The sequence below is a fragment of the Bufo gargarizans genome, chromosome 4 (assembly GCF_014858855.1).
Source record: "Bufo gargarizans isolate SCDJY-AF-19 chromosome 4, ASM1485885v1, whole genome shotgun sequence".
Classification (NCBI taxonomy): domain Eukaryota; kingdom Metazoa; phylum Chordata; class Amphibia; order Anura; family Bufonidae; genus Bufo; species Bufo gargarizans.
Window position 1 is genome coordinate 261,624,914 of NC_058083.1, and position 20,505 is coordinate 261,645,418.

The window sequence follows — 20,505 nt, forward strand, 5'->3', positions numbered from 1 at the left end:
GAGGTGGAGACAAGGCCTATCTGGAGCCTAAAATTGCCCTTCTGGACAGATAATTCGGGGAACATGAATTTTTCATTTTGTTTAGGGAGGAGTGCAAACTGTATTTTAGGCTACATCCCCACTCATCTGGGGATGAGAAACAGCTAGTCGGTGCAGTTATTTCCTTGCTTAAGGGGGATGCCCAGTCATGGGCTTTTTCTCTGCCGACCAGATGGCAGTCTCTCCAGTCAGTAGATACATTTATCAAAGCTTTGGGTCTTATCTATGATGTTCTAGATATTACCTCTCTAGCCGAAACCAAATTGCGTGGCATTCATCAGGGTGATCGTTCCACTGAGATTTATTGCTCTGAGTTTAGAAGGTGGGCTATCGATAAAGAGTGAAACGATCCTGTCCTCCATAGCCAGTTTTGTCAAGAGTTATCAGAGAGGCTGAAGGACGCGTTGGCCTTTCATGAAACCCCAGTGTCTCTGGAGGCTGCTATGTCTTTTGCTATACGCATTGATAGACCCCTGAGAGAGAGAGATCTAGTGGCCCCCACTCTCAGGACATACTATCACATGTTGTATCATCCTCCTCTGACACTTTGGGTGAAGTTACTCATGGGTTTATGTCTGGGGACGAACCCATGCAATTAGAAGGAGCTACTCCTAGATTTGCTTTTAAGCATACTGGTAATAGGAAGGGATTGAGTTTTTTCTGCCGACAGAAGGGACATTTTATCAGAGTATGTCCATACATTCAACGGCAAAAAGAAAAAATAGGGACAAAAAGAAAAAATAGGGACATTTAATTCCCATATGACACTTGGAGGGGTGAGAGTAGAGTCTGAAAATGTGCATTTGTCTTTTACTGGTAGTACCCGATTTCTCCTGACAGCTAAGGTGGCACTAGAGTAAAAAACTGTGGGGATTAAGGTGTTTATCAACAACGGAGCTGGAGTGAACCTGATTGATGATCAGTTAGTCTGTATGTACGGGATGTCACGAGTGCATTCGAAAAAAACATTTTTGTTTTTGCTATAAATTCTGCACCTCTATCTCAGAAGTGTGTATCTCAAGTGGTGCATGACATTAGATTAATAGTGGGCGACAAGAGATGGTCCTGTGGTTCGCCCGGTGATTGTTTCGCAGTGAAGTTTGATCGTTCGCGATTCGCCGAACATTCGAACATATGGCAATTATCGCACGTGCCATATTTTTTTGCATATCGCCGAACTTTCACCCATGACACATCAATCAGATGGGAACTGACAGCGAATTGAGACGTTTCAGCACATGGACACACCACCAACCTTATAACAGAAACCAATCTGGCAGCCATTTTACATTCTGTGTTTTGCCAGTGTTTGGAGCAGGGACAGTTAGGGACACCAAACGCTAGCTAATAGGGCCACGAAAGTCCTTTTAAGAAGTGGTATAGGTGTGCTATCGATAGGTGTGATATAGAGGGGTGTGATATACTTATAATATACTTTCTAACATAGAAATTATATTATAGTGTATTTGTATTGTGCAGCAGTTGTCTACTAGCATATGCTACTAAATACACTTGTGCATGATAACTTGTATCTGTATTTGTATTTGAAAAAAAATTTGCATATGGAATTTTATATTCACTGTTTTGCTTATGGAATTTTTACATTATATACATAGAAGTATTGAATTTATATGGATGCTCATTGCATCTTCATTGTTGGACAATGTGAACACTGCCTTTCATAGGGAGAAGAGGACTGCACCCTTTCCTCTTTTTCCTTCCCCACCCTCCAGGTGGGGATGGAATCATGTGATTCCAGACCAGTATTTATTCTTTGGAAAAGACACTGTTCATAGTTAAGAATGAGAACTTTGTTTGAAACGCATAATTGTTGCTACACTAGTGGGTGCATGTCCTCTACATTATTTTCTACTGCGTGAATAAAGACGAGGATTTTAGCTACCACGAAAACGTGAGTGCTGGAACTTTGTTTTACCACAAATGCTATATAGGCTCACCTGCTTGTTCCGTGCACGTGGGTGATCCAGATGATTGAGTGAGCTGGACTTTATGCATAAGATCAGTGGCTAACCTTGCTCAATTTGACATTTGGTAAAGTGGTGTGCGACAACGGTGCCAATCTGCTAAGCGCACTGAAATAGGGCAAAATGACACCCATGCCGAGCATGACACACGTCCTGAACTTAGTTGTGCACTGATTCATTGCAAAACACCCTGGATTCCCGGACATCTTGCAGCAGGCCAGGAAAATCTCTGACCATTTTAGAAGATCTTGCACGGCAATGGCTCGCCTTCCTGACGTTCAACAGCGACACCACTTGCCAGTCAGACGTCTGATTTGTGTCTGCCCGACGTGCTGGAACTCCACCTTGTATATACTTGATAGGCTGCTCCAGCAGAAATATGCCGTTAACAACTACCTGTATGAACTCTGCGGCAGGACAGGTTCTGGAGAGCTTGTTTTTTTTTCACCTGCGCCAGTGGCTGCTCATGTGAGACACATGCAGACATCTGCGGCCATTTGATGAGATCACCAAATTGGTCAGTCGCAGCAAAGGCACCGTCAGTGACATCGTACCTTAAGCCTTCTTTCTGGAGCGTGCATTGCGTCGTGTCATTGATCAAGCTGTCGAGGAGCAGGAGCTGGAAGATGAGGAAGTTGCAATGCTGAATCAATTCCCAGGGGGAGCTACTCCATTTGAGACAAGTCAGCAGGAGTCTGAAGAGGAGTCAGAGGAGGATAGTGGCTGGGGGGAGGAGGAGCAAGGAGAGCAGGTTTTAAACTTTTCGGGGATGCCTGGTGTTGTCCGTGGTTGGGGGGAGGAGACCGAGGATGACATTCTCCTGGGCGATGAGCAGGAGCCTGGGCGTTCCACACTTCCAATTTAGTGCAATTTCCACCCACGGCGAAACAGGTGGAGGTTACCAATCCTACCCGCCTGCAAAAACAGGGTGGTTTGAAGATGTGTTGTTACTTCAGATATGGACTACCTCACATTTCTAAAAATGATTGAGGCATGGATCTCGGAGGAATTAAACACCTGTGATGACCACATGTAATTGAATTTCCTCATGCTAGCCAACACAGATCCGCCACCACCCAGAACAAAGAATGGTCCTTGCCTTATGTATATACAACTGCATAAAAGGCCTTTTATATCAGGAGGTGAATGCCTAATTTTTGGGGCCTGTACTGGCCGACAGTTAATCTCTAGCCGCATAATCGCACCCCTGTCTCACTCCTTTGCCTCTCATTATGGTGGTGTATGAACCGCATTTACCATAAGGACCTTCTAATGTCACAGGGTCATAGACTGTGCCCCCTTATACCCTGAATTGTGCCCTCTTACCACACCCTGTGCAGTGCCCCTAGTCATTCCCTGTACTGTGCCCTCTTATACCTTTTTATCCGGTCATGGTATGGCGGTGTTATCCGGTCACTGTAAAAAGGTGTTATCTTCAATGTATAGCAGTGGTATCCAATAACCTGATGGCCATAACTGTATCCCTTATCCTGCCCACGCCATACTTTTTTAGACCTGGCATGAAGGGAAACATATGTAGATTGCGGTGCTATGAACCTTTGCGCTACAATCGGTGTTAGAAATATGCCTAACATAGACGTATTTCTATATAATAAATGACCACCTAATTGTATTATTTATCGGGGGTAGGGCTAATATCTTTATATTATATAGATTTTAGTGTATTATACTGTGCCCTATATTTCCCAGTAGAAAATGATCCTTGGGAAACACAGTCCTCATCCCTGACCACCAGGACCAGGTAGCGCTCTGTCAGTTGCTCCGCTGTGTACTGGTGCTTATTCTTACACTAGGGCTGGGTTCACATCCTATTTTTGCCTTTCATTCAATACATACCAAAAATTTATGCGTTAACTGATGCCTCAGACTGATGCTGTACAGTGGTGTACAGTTCCATGTTAAAAAAATAATAATACGTTAACGTATGCATTTTTTTAATTGACTCTGCAAGATACAAAAACGTTAAGTGCTGCACATTTGTATACATCAAACCGATAGGAAATAAAACTTCTCTAGGCTCCAGCAGGGCACATTTTTTAGAGTTTTACTTTAAAATGCATAATAATGGCCCCTGATTAAAATACATTATTATAGTAATTTTTGCTAATGACCCCCCTCTGGTATATCATTGTCCATGTTGTGGGACTATTTTTGTACTTCTGTACATCAGCATCTGACCGGCGGGGGTCCGACACCCGGGACCCCTGCCGATCAGCTGTTCGAGAAGGCAGCAGTGCTCCAGGAGCGCCGCAGCCTTCTCACTGTCTACCGCTGGCCCAGTGACGTCATGACTAGTATCAACTGGCCTGGGCTTGGCTAAGCTCCGTTCACTTGAATGGAGCTTAGCCCCGCCCAGACCAGTTAATATTAGTCCTGGAGTGCCGCTGCCTTCTCAAACAGATGATCGGCAGGGGTCCCGGGTGTCGGACCTCCGCTGTTCAGATGCTGAGAATTTATCCAGAAGATAGATTATCAGTTTAAACAAACTGCAGAACCCCTTTAAGCAAGCACAATCCAACCATCAATTGGCAAGCTAGACAGATTTTGGATTGGGGTGATTATTGCATTGACAATTGTCTGAATGCATATTTTTCTGTTTTAACTACTAAGACATTACCTTCTTTTATATCTGATTTTGCTGATGTATTTTTTGAGTGGATGATTGTCCTATCAACCTTATTCCTGGAGCTATGTTGCCAAAATCTAGATTGTATAACCTTTCTGGACCTGAAAAACTGACAATGAGAGAATATATAGCCAAGAGTTTGACTAAAGGACACATAAGACCTTCCAAATATCCAGTGGAAGCAGGGTTCTGTTTTGCTAAAAAAAAGGACGGAGTTCTTCGGCCATGTCTGGATTTCTGTGAACTCAATCGGATTACTGTCTGTGATCCTTACCCTTTCTTTGATTCCCGATTTGTTTAACTAGATTGTTGGTGCAGATTGCAGCTACCTGCTGTCATCTTCAGGTTTTCAAATAGATCCAGAGAAAGTCCGTGCTGTATTGGACTGGGATCGACCTGAAAATCTAAAGGCTCTTATGCGGTTTTTGGGGTTCATCAACTATTACCGAAAATTTATTCAGAACTATTTGACAATAGTAAAACCCTTAACTGACATGACTAAGAAAGGGACATATGCTTCAGTGTGGTCTGTTTCGACGTGGCAAGCCTTTTCTGCGATTAAGGATTGTGTCTCTTCCGCCCCTATATTGATGCAGCAGGATCACAACCTGTGGAAGTGGACACATCCGAGGTGGGGATAGGATCAGTTTTATCGCAGAGCCTGTCACCTGGTAATTGGCGTCAATGTACCTTTATCTCTAAAAATCTCTTTTCCCAGAGTAACTGGCCATGGTGTCATTGGTTGGAAGGGGCAATTCATCCAATCACGGTGTTCACAGATCACAAAAACCTGGCTAACCTGGAGTCAGCTAAAGGACTGGACCCAAGGCAGGCCAAATGCTCTTTGTTTTTCACCAGATTCAATTTCACTGTCACCTATCATCCTGGAGTTAAGAACGTCAAGGCAGATGCCTTGTCACGTAGTTTTCCTGGAGTTGGTGATTTTGAAAATCCGAGTCCTATACTGTTGGAAGGGGTGGTGATATCCGCTCTTTACCCTAACCTAGAGGTGAAGGTGTAAGAGGCCCAGGGAGATGCACCAGATTCTTGTCCCTCTGGGAAACTGTTTGTGCCTTCGGAATTGCGTCACGAGGTGTTTGAGGAACATCACTGTACGGTTCTTACGAGACACCCTGGGAGCAGATCCACTGCTAACCTCATCTCTCATAGACTCTGGTGGCCGGGGGTGTGTAAGTGTGTTGAGGACTATGTGTCAGCCTGTAGTACCTGTGCATGCGCTAAAGTGACACATACTTGGCCTTCTGGATCTCTACTTCCGTTGCCCATCCCGTCCAGATCATTGACTCACTTATCTATGGATTTTATCACTGATCTGCCTAATTCATCAGAAAAGATAGTTATTCTAGTGGTAGTTGATTGCTTTAGTAAAATTGTGCACTTTATAGCGTTGCCAGGCATACCTAATGCTAAAATAATTGCACAAGTTTTTGTTGACAACATTGTGCAACTCCATGGCATTTCCTCTGACATGGTCTCGGATTGTGGGACTTTTGGAGCCGTCTTCCTTGCCACCCGCTCCTGTCATGCTGGACAGCAGTTTGGAATTTCAGATCGCCAAGATAATTCACTCTCAAATTCTCCGTAGATCTCTTCAGTATCTTGTTCACTGGAAGGGTTAAGGACCAGAGGAGAGGTTGTGGGTACCAGCATTTGACGTGAAGGCCAGTCGTTTGGTGAAAGATTTTCACAGGTCTCACCCAGATAAGGTCAGTCCCGGGAGTCTAGAGGTCACCCGTAGGAGAGGACGTTCAGGCGACAGGTGGCAGCAGATTGGTGAGACTGGCAACACATGGTTTGATCTGACATGTTTTCCGTTTGGATCAAATGACATCTGTGTTGTTTCTAGTGCTTGCCACACCTTCTTTCCCCTGTCATTTAACCTTCTCTATTTATAGTTGCTTCTCCCACAATGCTGTGCAGTTTATAGCTTCTGTTTGGAATGTTTGGATAGATTGTGGTTGGATCTCGGCTGAGTTCCTGGTGCTTCCAGTGCTACTTTGAAGTTAAGTCTTTCCTTTCCCTTTTCTATTTTGTTTGGGTTATGTGTGTTGCATTTCACTATTGTTTGTATTAGGCCTGAAGGAGACTCCTGTTCTTCCTTCCTTTTGAAGGAACAGGTAGTCTCGTCCCTGCCATTAGTACCAGGGTCCTATCGGGCTATATAGGACTCTAGATATTCCAGCATATGAACTCACCTACCTTTGGGGTCTGTTTATACTGGTAGTCAGTCAGGATTTTGGTTAGGGTTTTCACTAGTTCTCAGGCCTGATTCCCTGTTCCCCCCTTCCCTCCTATGCACAATGTGGTGTTTTCCTCCCCCACCAAAGCGTGACAATATGATTACTTTGATACAAAGTATTTATAGAGTTTTATGTTATATTACTTTAGCACAATACAGCACTTTTTGTGCTTTTTCAAATATTTGAAGACATTTTATTATTATTACTTTTATATTTATTTATTCCCTTTAGGGCACTTGCTTGCTTGCTCATATAATATACTGCAATACTTCTGTATTGCTATGTATTATACCTATATCAGCATGACTCTCTGACAAGGCCTATTAGGTGTACAAAGATAGCAAACCTTTATTAGGCCTAAAACTGCTATGCAAACCTACTGGTACCATGTAGTCACATTAAGGAGGAGGTTAATGGGATGTCAGATGTGTAACTGCTTAGATGAAGTAGTCACTATTGGCTACATAAAGAGGATAAATGGGAGGATTGAAGTTATCTCACCAGTTGCCAATCACATAGTCTTAGCTCTGGATCATGTGCCATAACAATACTTTTCATGTACAATAGCATAAAGTATAGATAAGGGGTTAAAGCACCTAATAAAGAAAAAGTTATAATTTTTACCTACAGTACATTAGATTCATTTTGCACATAAGCACTAGTCACACTCAACTGCTACATTTAGCTGCCATCAACTGTGAATATTACCTGTTTCTTGTTTAAAACATGTAATAGTAACAAAAGGTTAGACAATTTTACCTCATAGTAAATAAAAAGGGAGTATGTCTTTGTGTGCATTTTTAAAGCACTAAATAAAATATTATTAGTAGTAGTAATAGAACAAATAAAACACTTCAGCATACTGTATTTTTATTAAGAACAATGAAATAGACAGAATATTTACTCCTAATTGATTGTACCTTTTGCTAACTCTATAATGGGGAATAGGAATGTTTATTATACTCAACGAGTACAGTAAATCTCATGCTGATTCTCTTCTCAGAGTAGGTTGTCAAAAATTATTTGCTTTGTCAACATTCCCTAAAATTTTGGTTACTGCTTCTGGCTTTAAAAGACTCGATTGAAAATCTCCAACTGTGCAGTACATCATTCAAATTCCCAGAAGGAGCATCCTGTAGAGACAGAAGCTTATTAGAAAAGAAACCCACAGGAGGGCCTTATATGCATTCAGGGCTAACTTCAGTCAAAATGGAAAGCATTTTGATTGATGTATACTATAAAATGTGAAAACATTGACCTCTAACACAAGCTATAAGCTTCAAGATTACTGCCATTATTGCTTTAAGACATTTTAACAAGGTTTCAAACAATATTTGACGTGCAGTGCTAGAGGTAATGAACTTCTGAACAAACCTTGCACTTTCATTCTGAATTTTGAAAGTGTCTTTCAAAGAAGCAGTATCAAAGGGCAAAGCAAAAGATTCAATTTATTTAAAGTGAATGACTAGAGATTTCTTTTTTCAACATAAGAAATATAATTTGTGTTCCATTGTGAACCTTTGACAACTCTTTTTTATCTCGTCTTGTCTATTTATTAGCCTTTTTCTTCTCCATTTATTTACAACAAATTGTTCCATTATGAATAAATGCATGATTCAAAATATAATGTAATCACTGGCACATAATTTATTTAGCTACAAATTCTCAATATGATTGTTGTCCTGGTAGAAAGAAAAACACATTCACAGGAATTTTATAGCAAGGCTTCAAGGTGCTTAGCGACACATTATTTAGGGTTGCAAGGAATTGCAGAAATTGCCTTCAAAACTTGCAGATATAAAAATGACACTGTTAAGCTGGAACATCAAAGCTGAAAGATCTTTCAACCTACATACTGCAGGGAAAACATAAACTCATATTTTCCAGAATGAAACAAATAAGAGGAGCCAACAGTTCTGAATATAAATATACATTAAATTATGTTTATAGCATAACTCTTAAAGTAACACTTATGGCCCACGGTGGAGACTTTGCTATTACTGTCCACATATTCCCTTCACAATTATTAATAAATTTGCTATTTATGTGGTTCATGTCATGTATCAGTGTAGATTTGAGATACTTTATTAGCTCTGGATCCATAGTCACTTGAAGTTGTCTGTGATTTACAGTATAACTGGGTTCTAAAAGTTGGTCCGATAGTTATGTTACTCCATTTGCCATACAGGATAAATACTTTTATATTTTAAAGGAATGAAGTACTGAATAGTTGGAGGATAGGTAAGGATAGGATAGGTCATCCCTTTTATAGGGATGCTTTCTATTTTGACTGCAGTTAGCCGTGTATGCATATGAGGCCCTCCTATGAGTTTCCTTTCTAATAAGGCTACTTTCACACTAGATTTAGGGGCTCCGCTTGTGAGTTCCGTTTAAAGGCTCTCACAAGCGGCCCCGTATGCATCCGTACTGCCCTAATGCATTCTGAGTGGATGCGGATCCGCTCAGAATGCATCAGTCTGGCACCGTTTGTCCTCTGCTCCGCTCAGCAGGCGGGCACCCGAACGCTGCTTGCAGCGTTCAGGTGTCCGCCTGGCCGTGCGGAGGCAAACGGATCCGTCCAGACTCACAATGTAAGTCAAAGGGGATGGATCCGTTTAAGGTTGACACAATATGGCTCAATTTCAAACGGATCTGTCCCACATTGACTTTCAATGTAAAGTCTGGACGGATCCATCTGAGCAACTTTCACACTTAGAACTTTTTCTAAACTATAATGCAGACGGATCCGTTCTGAACGGATTCCATCGTCTGCATTATAGGAGCGGATCTGTCTGTGCAGACACCAGACGGATCCGCTCTGAACGCAAGTGTGAAAGTAGCCTAAGCTGCTCTATCGGATACTCCTTCTGGGAATTTGATGATATACTGAATAGTTGGAGAATAGGTCAGGATAGGATAGGTCATCTCTTTTAAAGAGGTCTTCACATAGTAGAATATCGATGGCCTATCTGTATATTGTACAGTGGTTATTCTTGATATTGCAGCCTAGACTTATTCTCTTTAATGGGACTGAGCTTCTTAACTCCATGGGGGAAGCTGCCTCAGATGCTGTGGCCATAACTGACCACAACAGCTGAGGGGGTTAAAGGGACTCTGTCACCACTTTCTAACCCCCACTTTTAAAACTATAGTTCTGTCCATGGAGCCCCTGTGATTTCAATGGTGTTGTTATATGCGAAATCCGCAGGCTCGTTTTGATAAAAAAAGCTTTTAACTAACCTGTCAGTCATGAGGATAAGGTGCCCAGGGCGTTTCTCCCGGTCTGAACATGCCGCCGCCGCCGCCGTTGGTGCCCAGCTCCTCCTCTGCCTTGAATTTGCGCCGCCTGAATGTGAAGAAATACGCCTCCGGCTCTCCCTCAGTCCCCCCTCCTTTTCCAAAATTTCGCGCGTGCGCACAGGCCTGTGCCTGATGCGCCCGTGCAGACTTTACGATTCAGCCTCATTGAGCGAAGTGCGCATGCGCATGCGCACTTCGCTCAACCTCCCGATAACGCGAACACTGCCGCACGCGCGGGATCTTAGAAAAGAAGGAGGGGGGACTGAGGGAGAGCCGGAGGCGTATTTCTTGACATTCAGGCGGTGCAAATTCAAGGCAGAGGAGGAGCTGGGCACCAACGGCGGCGGCGGCTGGCGGCATGTTCAGACCGGGAGAAACGCCCTGGGCACCTTATCCTCATGACTGACAGGTTAGTTAAAAGCTTTTTTTTATCAAAACGAGCCTGCGGATTTCGCATATAACAACACCATTGAAATCACAGGGGCTCCATGGACAGAACTATAGTTTTAAAAGTGGGGGTTAGAAAGTGGTGACAGAGTCCCTTTAAGTGTCTGCAATCAGCTTTATCACTGTTTTCAGACAAATGTACAGTGGTGGTCTGGAAGAGGTTAAAGTCCTTTCTGGTTACCATTATGGTATACTTTCATTTTTTTTGGTTTTGTTTTTTGTTGATAGTATAATATCATAATATCGTTAACAATGGAAACGGCCATGCATATTAGCAATATGTATGCAGTATCATTTTGCTCTCCACTGTAAATTATGTTATACAGAATATGTATAGAGAAGACTAACCCCTTAATAATTAAGTATATTGTTACATACTATAGTGCAATTGAAAAAAAGACATAAGCCCATCAAGTTCACCCAGAGGATGGGAGAGGATGTGAATTAAGTGAAGGAAATAGAGAAACCACAATTGTACCCATTTTCATGAGCTTTAATGTCATTTAATTCTAAGAATTCATCTGTGTTGTTTTTAACCATTAGCTGTCCCCGCTGTGACCATGTCCTAAGGTAGACTATTCCACAGATCGACAGTTCTTATGTTGAAGAAACGTTATTGCCACTGGAGACTGAACTTCTCAAGATGGTTGAAGTGCCCACTTGGCTTTTGAGTGGATTTTACATGAAACAACTTGTCCCCATATTTTTGTATGGACCATTTATATAGATTAATCATGTCTTCTCTTTAACACCTCTTCTCAAGACTAAATAAATGTAATTCTTTTCATATTTTCTTTTAACTAAGATCCTTCATACTTCTTATCAGTTTAGCCGATCTTCTTTGTACTTTTTCCAGCTCCAAGGCATATTGGCCCTCATCTTTTTTGTGGACCACTCTAGACTATATTTGAAAGGAATCGTCTCTGATAATTAGCCACTTTCTAAATTAACAGTTGTATGCAAGTAAAGAGTCAGAACATGAATTCAGTGCTAGAAATAAAGAAATGATTTGCCTAGCAAATATGAAAATGTGCAAACTACAAATGTTTTTGGAAATGCTTTCCAGGGAACATATGTCTGAAATGCATTTGCCTACAATGTGCATCACCAGGCACTAGTTGGCAGATAAATAATTTTAGTGACAAGGTGAAATTTTCAATGAGCTTTCACAGCTTGATAAGTCATTTTAATTACTATGTGATGCATATTTAAATGACAGCAGTTTGTTGGAAGCTTCAGGCAGAAACATGGTAAATTTGCAGGGTTGCTTAGCTGACATGCTGCGCCAAAAGAATAAATCTTTAATAGTTTATACACCCCCATATGAACATTGCTTGTAAATTTTCTTTTAAACAAAAATATTATTTATGTTTGTATTTGCAGAGATCCTTCTGTAGCGCAATGGTAGAAGAATTAAGGATGTCACTAAAGTGTCAACGACGGTTGAAACATAAACCGCAGCCTCCTGTAATAGTGAAGACAGAGGAAGTTATCAACATGCATACATTTAATGACAGAAGATTGCCAGGAAAAGAAACAATGGCATAAAGCTGGGTGTCAGGCATCCCCAAGCACAAACTGTCAGCTTTTTGTTTTATTTTTCCAAACAACTCTGCGAGAATGTTTCCTGTGGAAATATGCAACCTGTGCAAAATAAAAATGAGTTACCTCATGTCGCTATATCTATGAACTTGAGACTTAATCTGATCCATCAGACTAGAACTGAAACAGTCATGGATAAATCAAGAACTTCTGCGGAGGTTGATCTTTTCTTTTTTTTTTCTTTAAGGAGTCCACCATTCTTCTGAATGTAAATGTGTATGTTTTGTGGTTGCTTTACAAGGTTCCAAATGAGAAAAGGATAAAAGGTTATTTTAGAAATTTACATTATCAAAAGAAATAAAAACAAAAATTAAATACAAAATAACCATTGAAGAATGAAATCATAAACTGTATCTAAATGACTGTATGTTCTTTGCATTTCTTTGGCAAAGATAAAGGGAATTAGGTGGTTTCTTATTACTTGCCCAACACAAACGTCCAAATCCATTCTTAAGTTGAAATGGCAACATTACAACATGACGTCATTTTAATTCATCACTTTACATGATTATACAATCAAAACCAGTATCAGAAGATTCTTAAATGCTTTGTGGACTCTGTGTTTCACTGTCGTAAATAAAACAAAATGTCAGTAAACAAGGCAATAATTGTATTGTTCAATTCAACTACAGTAGAGTGCAGCATTTCTGTGTGCAGAATGTTTATGGTGAGACATAGTTAATATGGAATACAGAAGATTAGCTCATTGCTTATTGAAGAGAGGGAAAATGTGATTTTGACAAACAGAATCCATCTTTGAAGCTATGGATTTTTACAAATAATAAATCCCTGTTTCCTTTTGAACCCTACTGAGCCTTGGCAGTTCCCTCCAACTGTGGAAAACATATGGGCCTCTTAAAAGAACTTTCCACAGGGAGCTTTAAATGGACTGCATTCATTAATACAGTCAGTGTTAAATAAACAAAATCCTCGAGCAATTTTTATTTCAAAAAAATGTTCAGGTTTATTTGTGGAAATGCAAGATTTCTATAAAAATAGTTTTTGTATGGAGATTTTTGTAATACTTTTTATCAACAAAGTCCAAACATACGTTTCTTCTGTCAGGGGTGTGATGCCAAGCATAAGCGGTAGTGTGTGAGCACCACCAACGTTTGGTGAGATTATTTTTATCAAAGTCAAATTCAAAATAAAACATTTATTTTCCAGGTCAGTATTGCTAGTTGCACTACCAGCACTGCTTCCCATGCCATACCCCTGATTTTCACTAAGCTAAGAACATACTGTAATGATCAATTGTGTGTAAATGGTTAAATACACAGTCTTCTTGACCACATTGTGATAACAGTTGAAGTGCACACAGTTTCCTGTTTGAATTTAATGCACAAAATAAACATAAGCAAAAACTAAATGGATTTATCTATTTTATTTTGTATGTCAGATAAAATCTTATAGAAACACATTTTATGCATGCAAAGTTTAGCGCAATATGTAATAAAAGAACAATCCTTTGAAACATATAAAGGCTGGGTCTTCATCTAGTATAGTTTTAATGTAATCTACAAAAATGTTTGTAGGTTAAAACTGTGACTGAATCCAAAAGAGATGAGGCAATGCAGTATTTTTTTTCTGGCAGAATCCAATGAGCCCAGGCCAGATGCGCCCATTCCAGTATCCTGTTCCTCTGCGGGTACAGTGTACCAGAATGCTAAAACACAGACATGGATGTAGTCTTATGTCTTCTTTTTATAATGTTAGGTCCACTCTTAGATTTGGCTAAACAATAAAGGTATAGAATAGCTAAATTGTATGAACAAGGCATCATTGCTTATGTACACTACTATACTATTGCTACCTACAACCTCTGTATTGTTTTAAACCATAATATTATACCAAAATAGTGTGCATTAGGCCCTACAGTAAGGCTGTATGCCTGATTTCATATAAAGTCATGTATAATTTTATTTCAGTTTGACTACAATAGAAAACAAATCCTAACATGCTTGATTGGTTGCTGTACTATTGGGAAATTCCCACCTAGAGGCATCGCTTCTAAGGAATACCTTTGTAATATATTGTTTTTTTGCACAATACAGTGGCACTACACAATGAGCATTTTTACAAGCTACTTGCACACACACTGCCATGTGCATGAGACCCTACGAAGTGATATCTGGACATTGAATGGGTTGGCATTTGATGTGCTGCTTCCATTATGATATTGTGATATAGTCTTACATTTTGGTACCACTATTTACAATGAGTTTAGTCTTAATAATTTTTCATACAGTAGCAAATATGCATTTACATTTCACTAAGAAATGTTATTTATTTAGTGGCTCATTGAATATAGCATGTTGATCAAATATGTTCAATACTTTTAAAAACTTTAGGAATTTAAAACTGTGTTATGTGAAGATGGAGTTCTGTCTAAGCAATTGTAAGGTTCAGAAAGTTTGACTAAAAATGTGCACATAGAAGAATCATTAGAAAGTATTATTTTTGTTCTCACAGTACAAGCACTCTGCAGATTAAGTTAAAAATGATCAGCAATTGACATACAATTTTGCCACAACACACTCAATCAATGTGTGCGATAATGTTTTCACTAAACAATCAAATAACTGGGACTGAACTGTATTACTACACTATGCCCCTATATATTTTTATCTGTTAGAATTCAAATTAATCCAACAAAACAAAAATGTAGTGCGTTTATTTGATTCTCTGTTAGAGACATGTTCTCCCCCAGAAGCAAGTCATCACTCAATGATACGGATAACATGGTACAGTAAAGAGGTAACTTGGAGCTGTCCCATGAAAAATATTTTACAGTTTTCAAACCAGCACCTAGATCTGAATACTTTTGTAATTGCGTGTAAATTAGTATAGTCAGTAAGTTAGTCAATGAAATCTATCTGTATACCACCACCTGTTTTGTTTGTTCTTTTCCATGATCACTGAAATGGCCGCACATGCTCAGTTCCATCCTTAAAATGCCTCCTGAGCTGTGATAGGGAGAGCATGGACACGTCTGCTTGAGCTGTAGCAGAAAAGACACTCCCCTTGAGCTGCAAGCTTGACATAAATCTAGCAGAGCAATGAATGGGGAGATCTCTGGATCCATGTGAGCTACAGGGCTGGTGCGACATGATGTATGATTTTCATTTTTCACATTAATCATGGGTAACCCATTTAAGGTGATGCACAAGAACTAGGGGCTCGGTAGTTAGCAGATGCAGGGACCTATGTTCATGACTTATAAAAGCAGGGGTCAAGTCCTGGGAAAAAAAGTGTGGGAACTCACCCAAGATCCACTGCAACCCCCCCCCCCCCCTCCAAAAAAAAAAAAAAAGCACAGAAAATCTAGCACGCTGTAATTTGTGTAGCTGCGGACTGAGCCAAATGTACACATTGTGATCAAAACACAATATCATAGTGCCATCCTCTCCCCCTGTCCCCTAATGTGCCAGTATCAAGTTCCTCTCTCCTACCCCCTTCATGTGCCAGTATCATGGCGCCAATAGCCCGCCTCCCCCGTGGCAGTAAAGTAACAGTCCGGTATTTAAAAAAAAAAACACTTTTAGAAAAGTTTATCATGGGATTCGAACTCATGACCCCTACACATCAGAGGCAAGGCATATGCCCTCACAGCTATGAAAGCTGTCTAGCTAATAACTTAAAAAAAATATATATAAGACTTCTACAGTAGGTAACTTTGCCCACTGTGTATGGATGTAGCAGAGCTGGGTGTGTTGGGGCAGCTGTCATGTGTATGGTTGTACACTAGGTATCAGTACACTAGGTATCAGTAGGAGTCTTAAAAAAAAAAAACACTTTTAGAAAAGTTTGTCCTGGGATTCGAACTCATGACCTCTACACATCAGAGGCAAGGCATTTACCCCCACAGCCATGAAAGCTGTCTAGGTAGTTGCTTAAAAAAAAAAAAATAAGACTTCTACTTATACCTAGTGTACTGATACCTAGTGTACAACCATACACATGACAGCTGCCCCAACACACCTAGCTCTGCTACATCCATACACAGTGGGCAGCTGTCATGTGTATGGTTGTACACTAGGTATCAGTACACTAGGTATAAGTAGAAGTCTTATATATATATTTTTTTTTTTTTTTTTTTTTTTTTTTTTTTAAAGCAACTACCTAGACAGCATTCATGGCTGTGAGGGTAAATGCCTTGCCTCTGATGTGTAGAGGTTGTGAGTTCGAATCCCAGGGACAAACTTTTCTTAAAGACATTCTAAATTATCTCCTATGTGTCAGCTGCGAAGTGACTGAACATACTCACAGCGTATTAGGCCGACAGAAGAAGTGAAGGAGATGATGTCAGTAGGGGGCGGGGCGCCATGAGAGGAGTCACAGACAGCAGCAGCACCACACAGACAGCTGTGAAGCCGCTTAGGCTGCCCTGCACAGTGCGCTTCACCCCCTGATTTCAGCCGCGTTCTCCTGGCTTGAGGCTTGAAAGGGAACGGCGTTCCTGCCATGAAAAAAGTGCAGGAACGCCGTTCCCCCTCCACTCGACCCCTGCATAAAAGTATGTGGACATAGGAGAGCATCAACCAGTGTCATTAATCATAGTTTGGTAAAAGCAAAAATAAAAAGACTCGACAGACCACGGAGTGCTAAGAAAGTGATTAGAGTTGAGCGGACACCTGGATGTTCGGGTTTGACGGGTTTGGCCAAACTTCACAAAAAAGTTTGAGTTCGGGACCCGAACTTGACCCCGAACCCGAACCCCATTGAAGTCAATGGGGACCCGAAATTTTGAGCACTAAAATGGCTGCAAAAATGTCGTCATGGAAAGGGCTAGAGGGCTGCAAATGGCATCAAAATGTGGTTAAGAGCATGGCAAGTGCTCTGCAAACAAATGTGGATAGGGAAATGACTTTAAATAACATAATTACGTATAAATAAAAAATAATAATCTTGATCTAGGAGGACGAGGTCAATATGGAGTAGGAGGTTGAGGAGGCAGTGGATGTGGTGGTGTAGGTGGAAGAGGCAGTGGATGAGGTAGCCTACAGTGCTTTTTGGTTTTAAATTTATTTATATTTTTTTAAATTAGGGTACACCCCAAAACATTGGGAAAAATAACCTGTGATAACCCCCTCCAGTCGTGCTAAACACACATTCAGATAATACACTGGCTGCAGGGCAGCCCAGCACCTCCAAGGCGTAAAGGGCAAGCTCAGGCCATGTGCCCAATTTGGAGACCCAGAAGTTGAAGGGGGCAGACCCGTCATTCAGTACGTGTAGGTGTGTGCACACATACTGCTCCACCATGTTGGTGAAATGCTGCCTCCTACTAAGACTTTTCATATCAGCTGGTGGTGCTGGTTGTTGTGGTGTGCTGACAAAACTTTTCCACATTTCTGCCATGTTAACCCTGCCTTCTGAGGTGCTGGTGGTGTCCCAGCTGTGTTGGCAACCTTTTCCTCTTCATCTTCCTTCCACTGTGCCCTCGCTGTAAGGTGGGAATGCCACCAGCAGCGCGTCTACCAGTGTGTGCCTGAACTCGCGCATCTTACGTTTATGCTCCAGTGACGGAATTAAGGATGGTACATTGTCCTTGCGCTGCAAAAGGTGCTCGTTGTCCTCTCGCTGCAAAAGGAGCTCCACCAGCAGCACCACGACCTGGGCCACGTCCCTTACTTGGCGCTCTCCTCTTATTTCTTGCACTAGATGTATGTTTTATTAATAGCGGAATAGAACCACAGTATCTAAAGAGTTTATCTCACAAGTACAGATCCAAACTAGGCCACAATTAAAGATTTTAGCCTAAAATGGGTGTTTTACTAATAGTAGAAAAGAACGAAAATAAGTAAAGGGTGCATCTCACACATATAGATGTAGGCTAGGCAACAATTAAAGATTTTTGCCCAATATTAGTGTTTTGACAATAGCAGAATAGAACCACAGTTTCTAAAGTGGGTATCTCACACATAAAGATGTAGACTAGGCAGCAATTTAAGTTTTTTACACACAATGGCTGTTTTTCAAATAACAGAATAGAACCACAGTATCTAAAGTGTGTATCTCACATGTACAAATGTAGACTAGGCCGCAATTTTTTTTTTTACCCAAAATAGCTGTTTTTCAAATAACAGAATAGAACCACAGTATCTAAAGTGTGTATCTCACACGTAGAGATGTAGACTAGGCCACAATTAAAGATTTTTACCCCAAAATAGTGTTTTTCTAATAGCAGAATAGAACCACATTGTCTAAAGTGTGTATCTTACACTTAAAGATGCAGACTAAGCCACAACTAAATATTTTGGCCCAAAATTGTTGTTTTGCTAATAGTAGAATAGAACGACAGTATCTAAAGTGAGTATCTCACGCGTACAGATGCAGACTAGGCCGCAAATAAAGTTTTTTGCCTAAGGCTACTTTCACACTAGCGTTCGGGTGTCCGCTCGTGAGCTCCGTTTGAAGGAGCTCACGAGCGGACCCGAAAGCCTCCGTCCAGCCCTGATGCAGTCTGAATGGATGCGGATCCGCTCAGACTGCATCAGTCTGGCGGCGTTCAGCCTCCGCTCCGCTCGCCTCCGCACGGACAGGCGGACAGCTGAACGCTGCTTGCAGCGTTCGGGTGTCCGCCTGGCCGTGCGGAGGCGTGCGGATCCGTTCAGACTTACAATGTAAGTCAATGGGAACGGATCCGCTTAAAGATGTCACCATATGGCTCAATCTTCAAGCGGATCCGTCCCCCATTGACTTTACATTGAAAGTCTGAACGGATCCGCGCAGGCTACTTGCGCACTTGCGCACTTGCGAATTTTTTTAAAGTTATTAATGCAGACGGATCCGTACTGAACGGAGCCTCCGTCTGCATTAATATGATCGGATCCGTTCAGAACGGATCCGATCAAGCGCAAGTGTGAAAGTAGCCTAAGATGGGTGTTTTGCTAATAGCAGAATAGAACCACAGTATATAAAGGGTGTATCTCACACATACAGATCCAGACTAAGCCGCAATTAAAGATTTTTGCCCAAAAAGGCTGTTTTTCAAATAACAGAATAGAACCACAGTATCTAAAGTGTATATCTCACACGTACAGATGCAGACTATGCTGTAAATAAAGTTTTTTGCCCAAAATGGGTGTTTTGCTAATAGCAGAATAGAACCACAGTATCTAAAATGTTGATCTCACACGTACAGATCCAGACTAGGCCGCAAATAATTTTTTTGGGCCAAAATGTCTGTTTTTAAAATAACAGAACAGAACCACAGTATGTAAAGTGTGTATCTCACACGTACAAAGGTATACTAGGCCACAATTAAAGATTTTTGTCCAAAATTTATGTTTTTCTTTTTGCAGAATAGAACCACAGTATCTAAAGTGTGTATCTCACACGTACAGATGCAGATTAGGCCGCAACTAAAGATTTTTGACGAAAATAAGTGTTTTGCTAATAGCAGAATAGAACCACAGTATCTAAAGTGTATCTCACACATACAGATGCAAACTAGGCCGCAAATAAAGGTTTTTGCCCAAAATGGGTGTTTTGCTATTAGCAGAATAGAATCACAGTATCTAAAGAGATTATCTCACAAGCACATATCCAGACTAGGCCCAAAAAGCTGTTTTTCAAATAACAGAATAGAATCACAGTATCTAAAGTGTGTATCTCACATGCACAAATGTATACTATGCCACAATTAAAGTTTTTTGCCCAAAAAAAATGTTTTTCTATTTGCAGAATAGAACCACAGTATCTAAAGTGTGTATCTTACACGAACAGAAGCAGACTAGGCCGCATCTAAAGATTTTTGCCCAAAATGGGTGTTTTGCTAATAGCAGAATAGAATCACAGTATCTAAAGTGCGGATCTCACACGTACAGATGCAGACTAGGCCGCAAATAAAGATTTTTGCCTAAAATGGGTGTTTTGCTAATAGCAGAATAGAACCACAGTATCTAAATTTTGTATCTCACATGTACAGATGTAGACTAGGCCACAATTAAAGATTTTTGCCCAAAATTAGTGGGGGGGTTTTAATAGCAGAATAGAACCACAGTATCTAAAGTGTGTATCTCACACGTACAGATGCAGACTAGGCAGCAAATAAAGATTTTTGCCCAAAATGGGTGTTTTGTTAATAGCAGAATAGAACCACAGTATCTAAAGAGTTTATCTCACACATACAAATATATACTAGGCCACAATTAAAGATTTTTGCCCAAAATGGGTGTTTTGCTAATAGTAGAATAGAACGACAGAATATAAAGTGTGT

At 40.8% G+C, this 20,505-nt stretch overlaps 1 protein-coding gene across 1 annotated transcript in view; it reads left to right on the plus strand.

Moving 5' to 3' along the window:
* GRIK2 (glutamate ionotropic receptor kainate type subunit 2) overlaps nucleotides 1–12,227 on the plus strand; it is a 1,088,075-nt gene extending 1,075,848 nt beyond the window's left edge. Inside the window, exon 16 of the mRNA XM_044292309.1 lies at nucleotides 12,063–12,227. Within this exon, the coding sequence (XP_044148244.1) occupies nucleotides 12,063–12,227 (165 nt within the window). The remainder of the gene's footprint in view (nucleotides 1–12,062) is intronic.
* The last annotated feature ends 8,278 nt before the right edge of the window (nucleotides 12,228–20,505 follow it).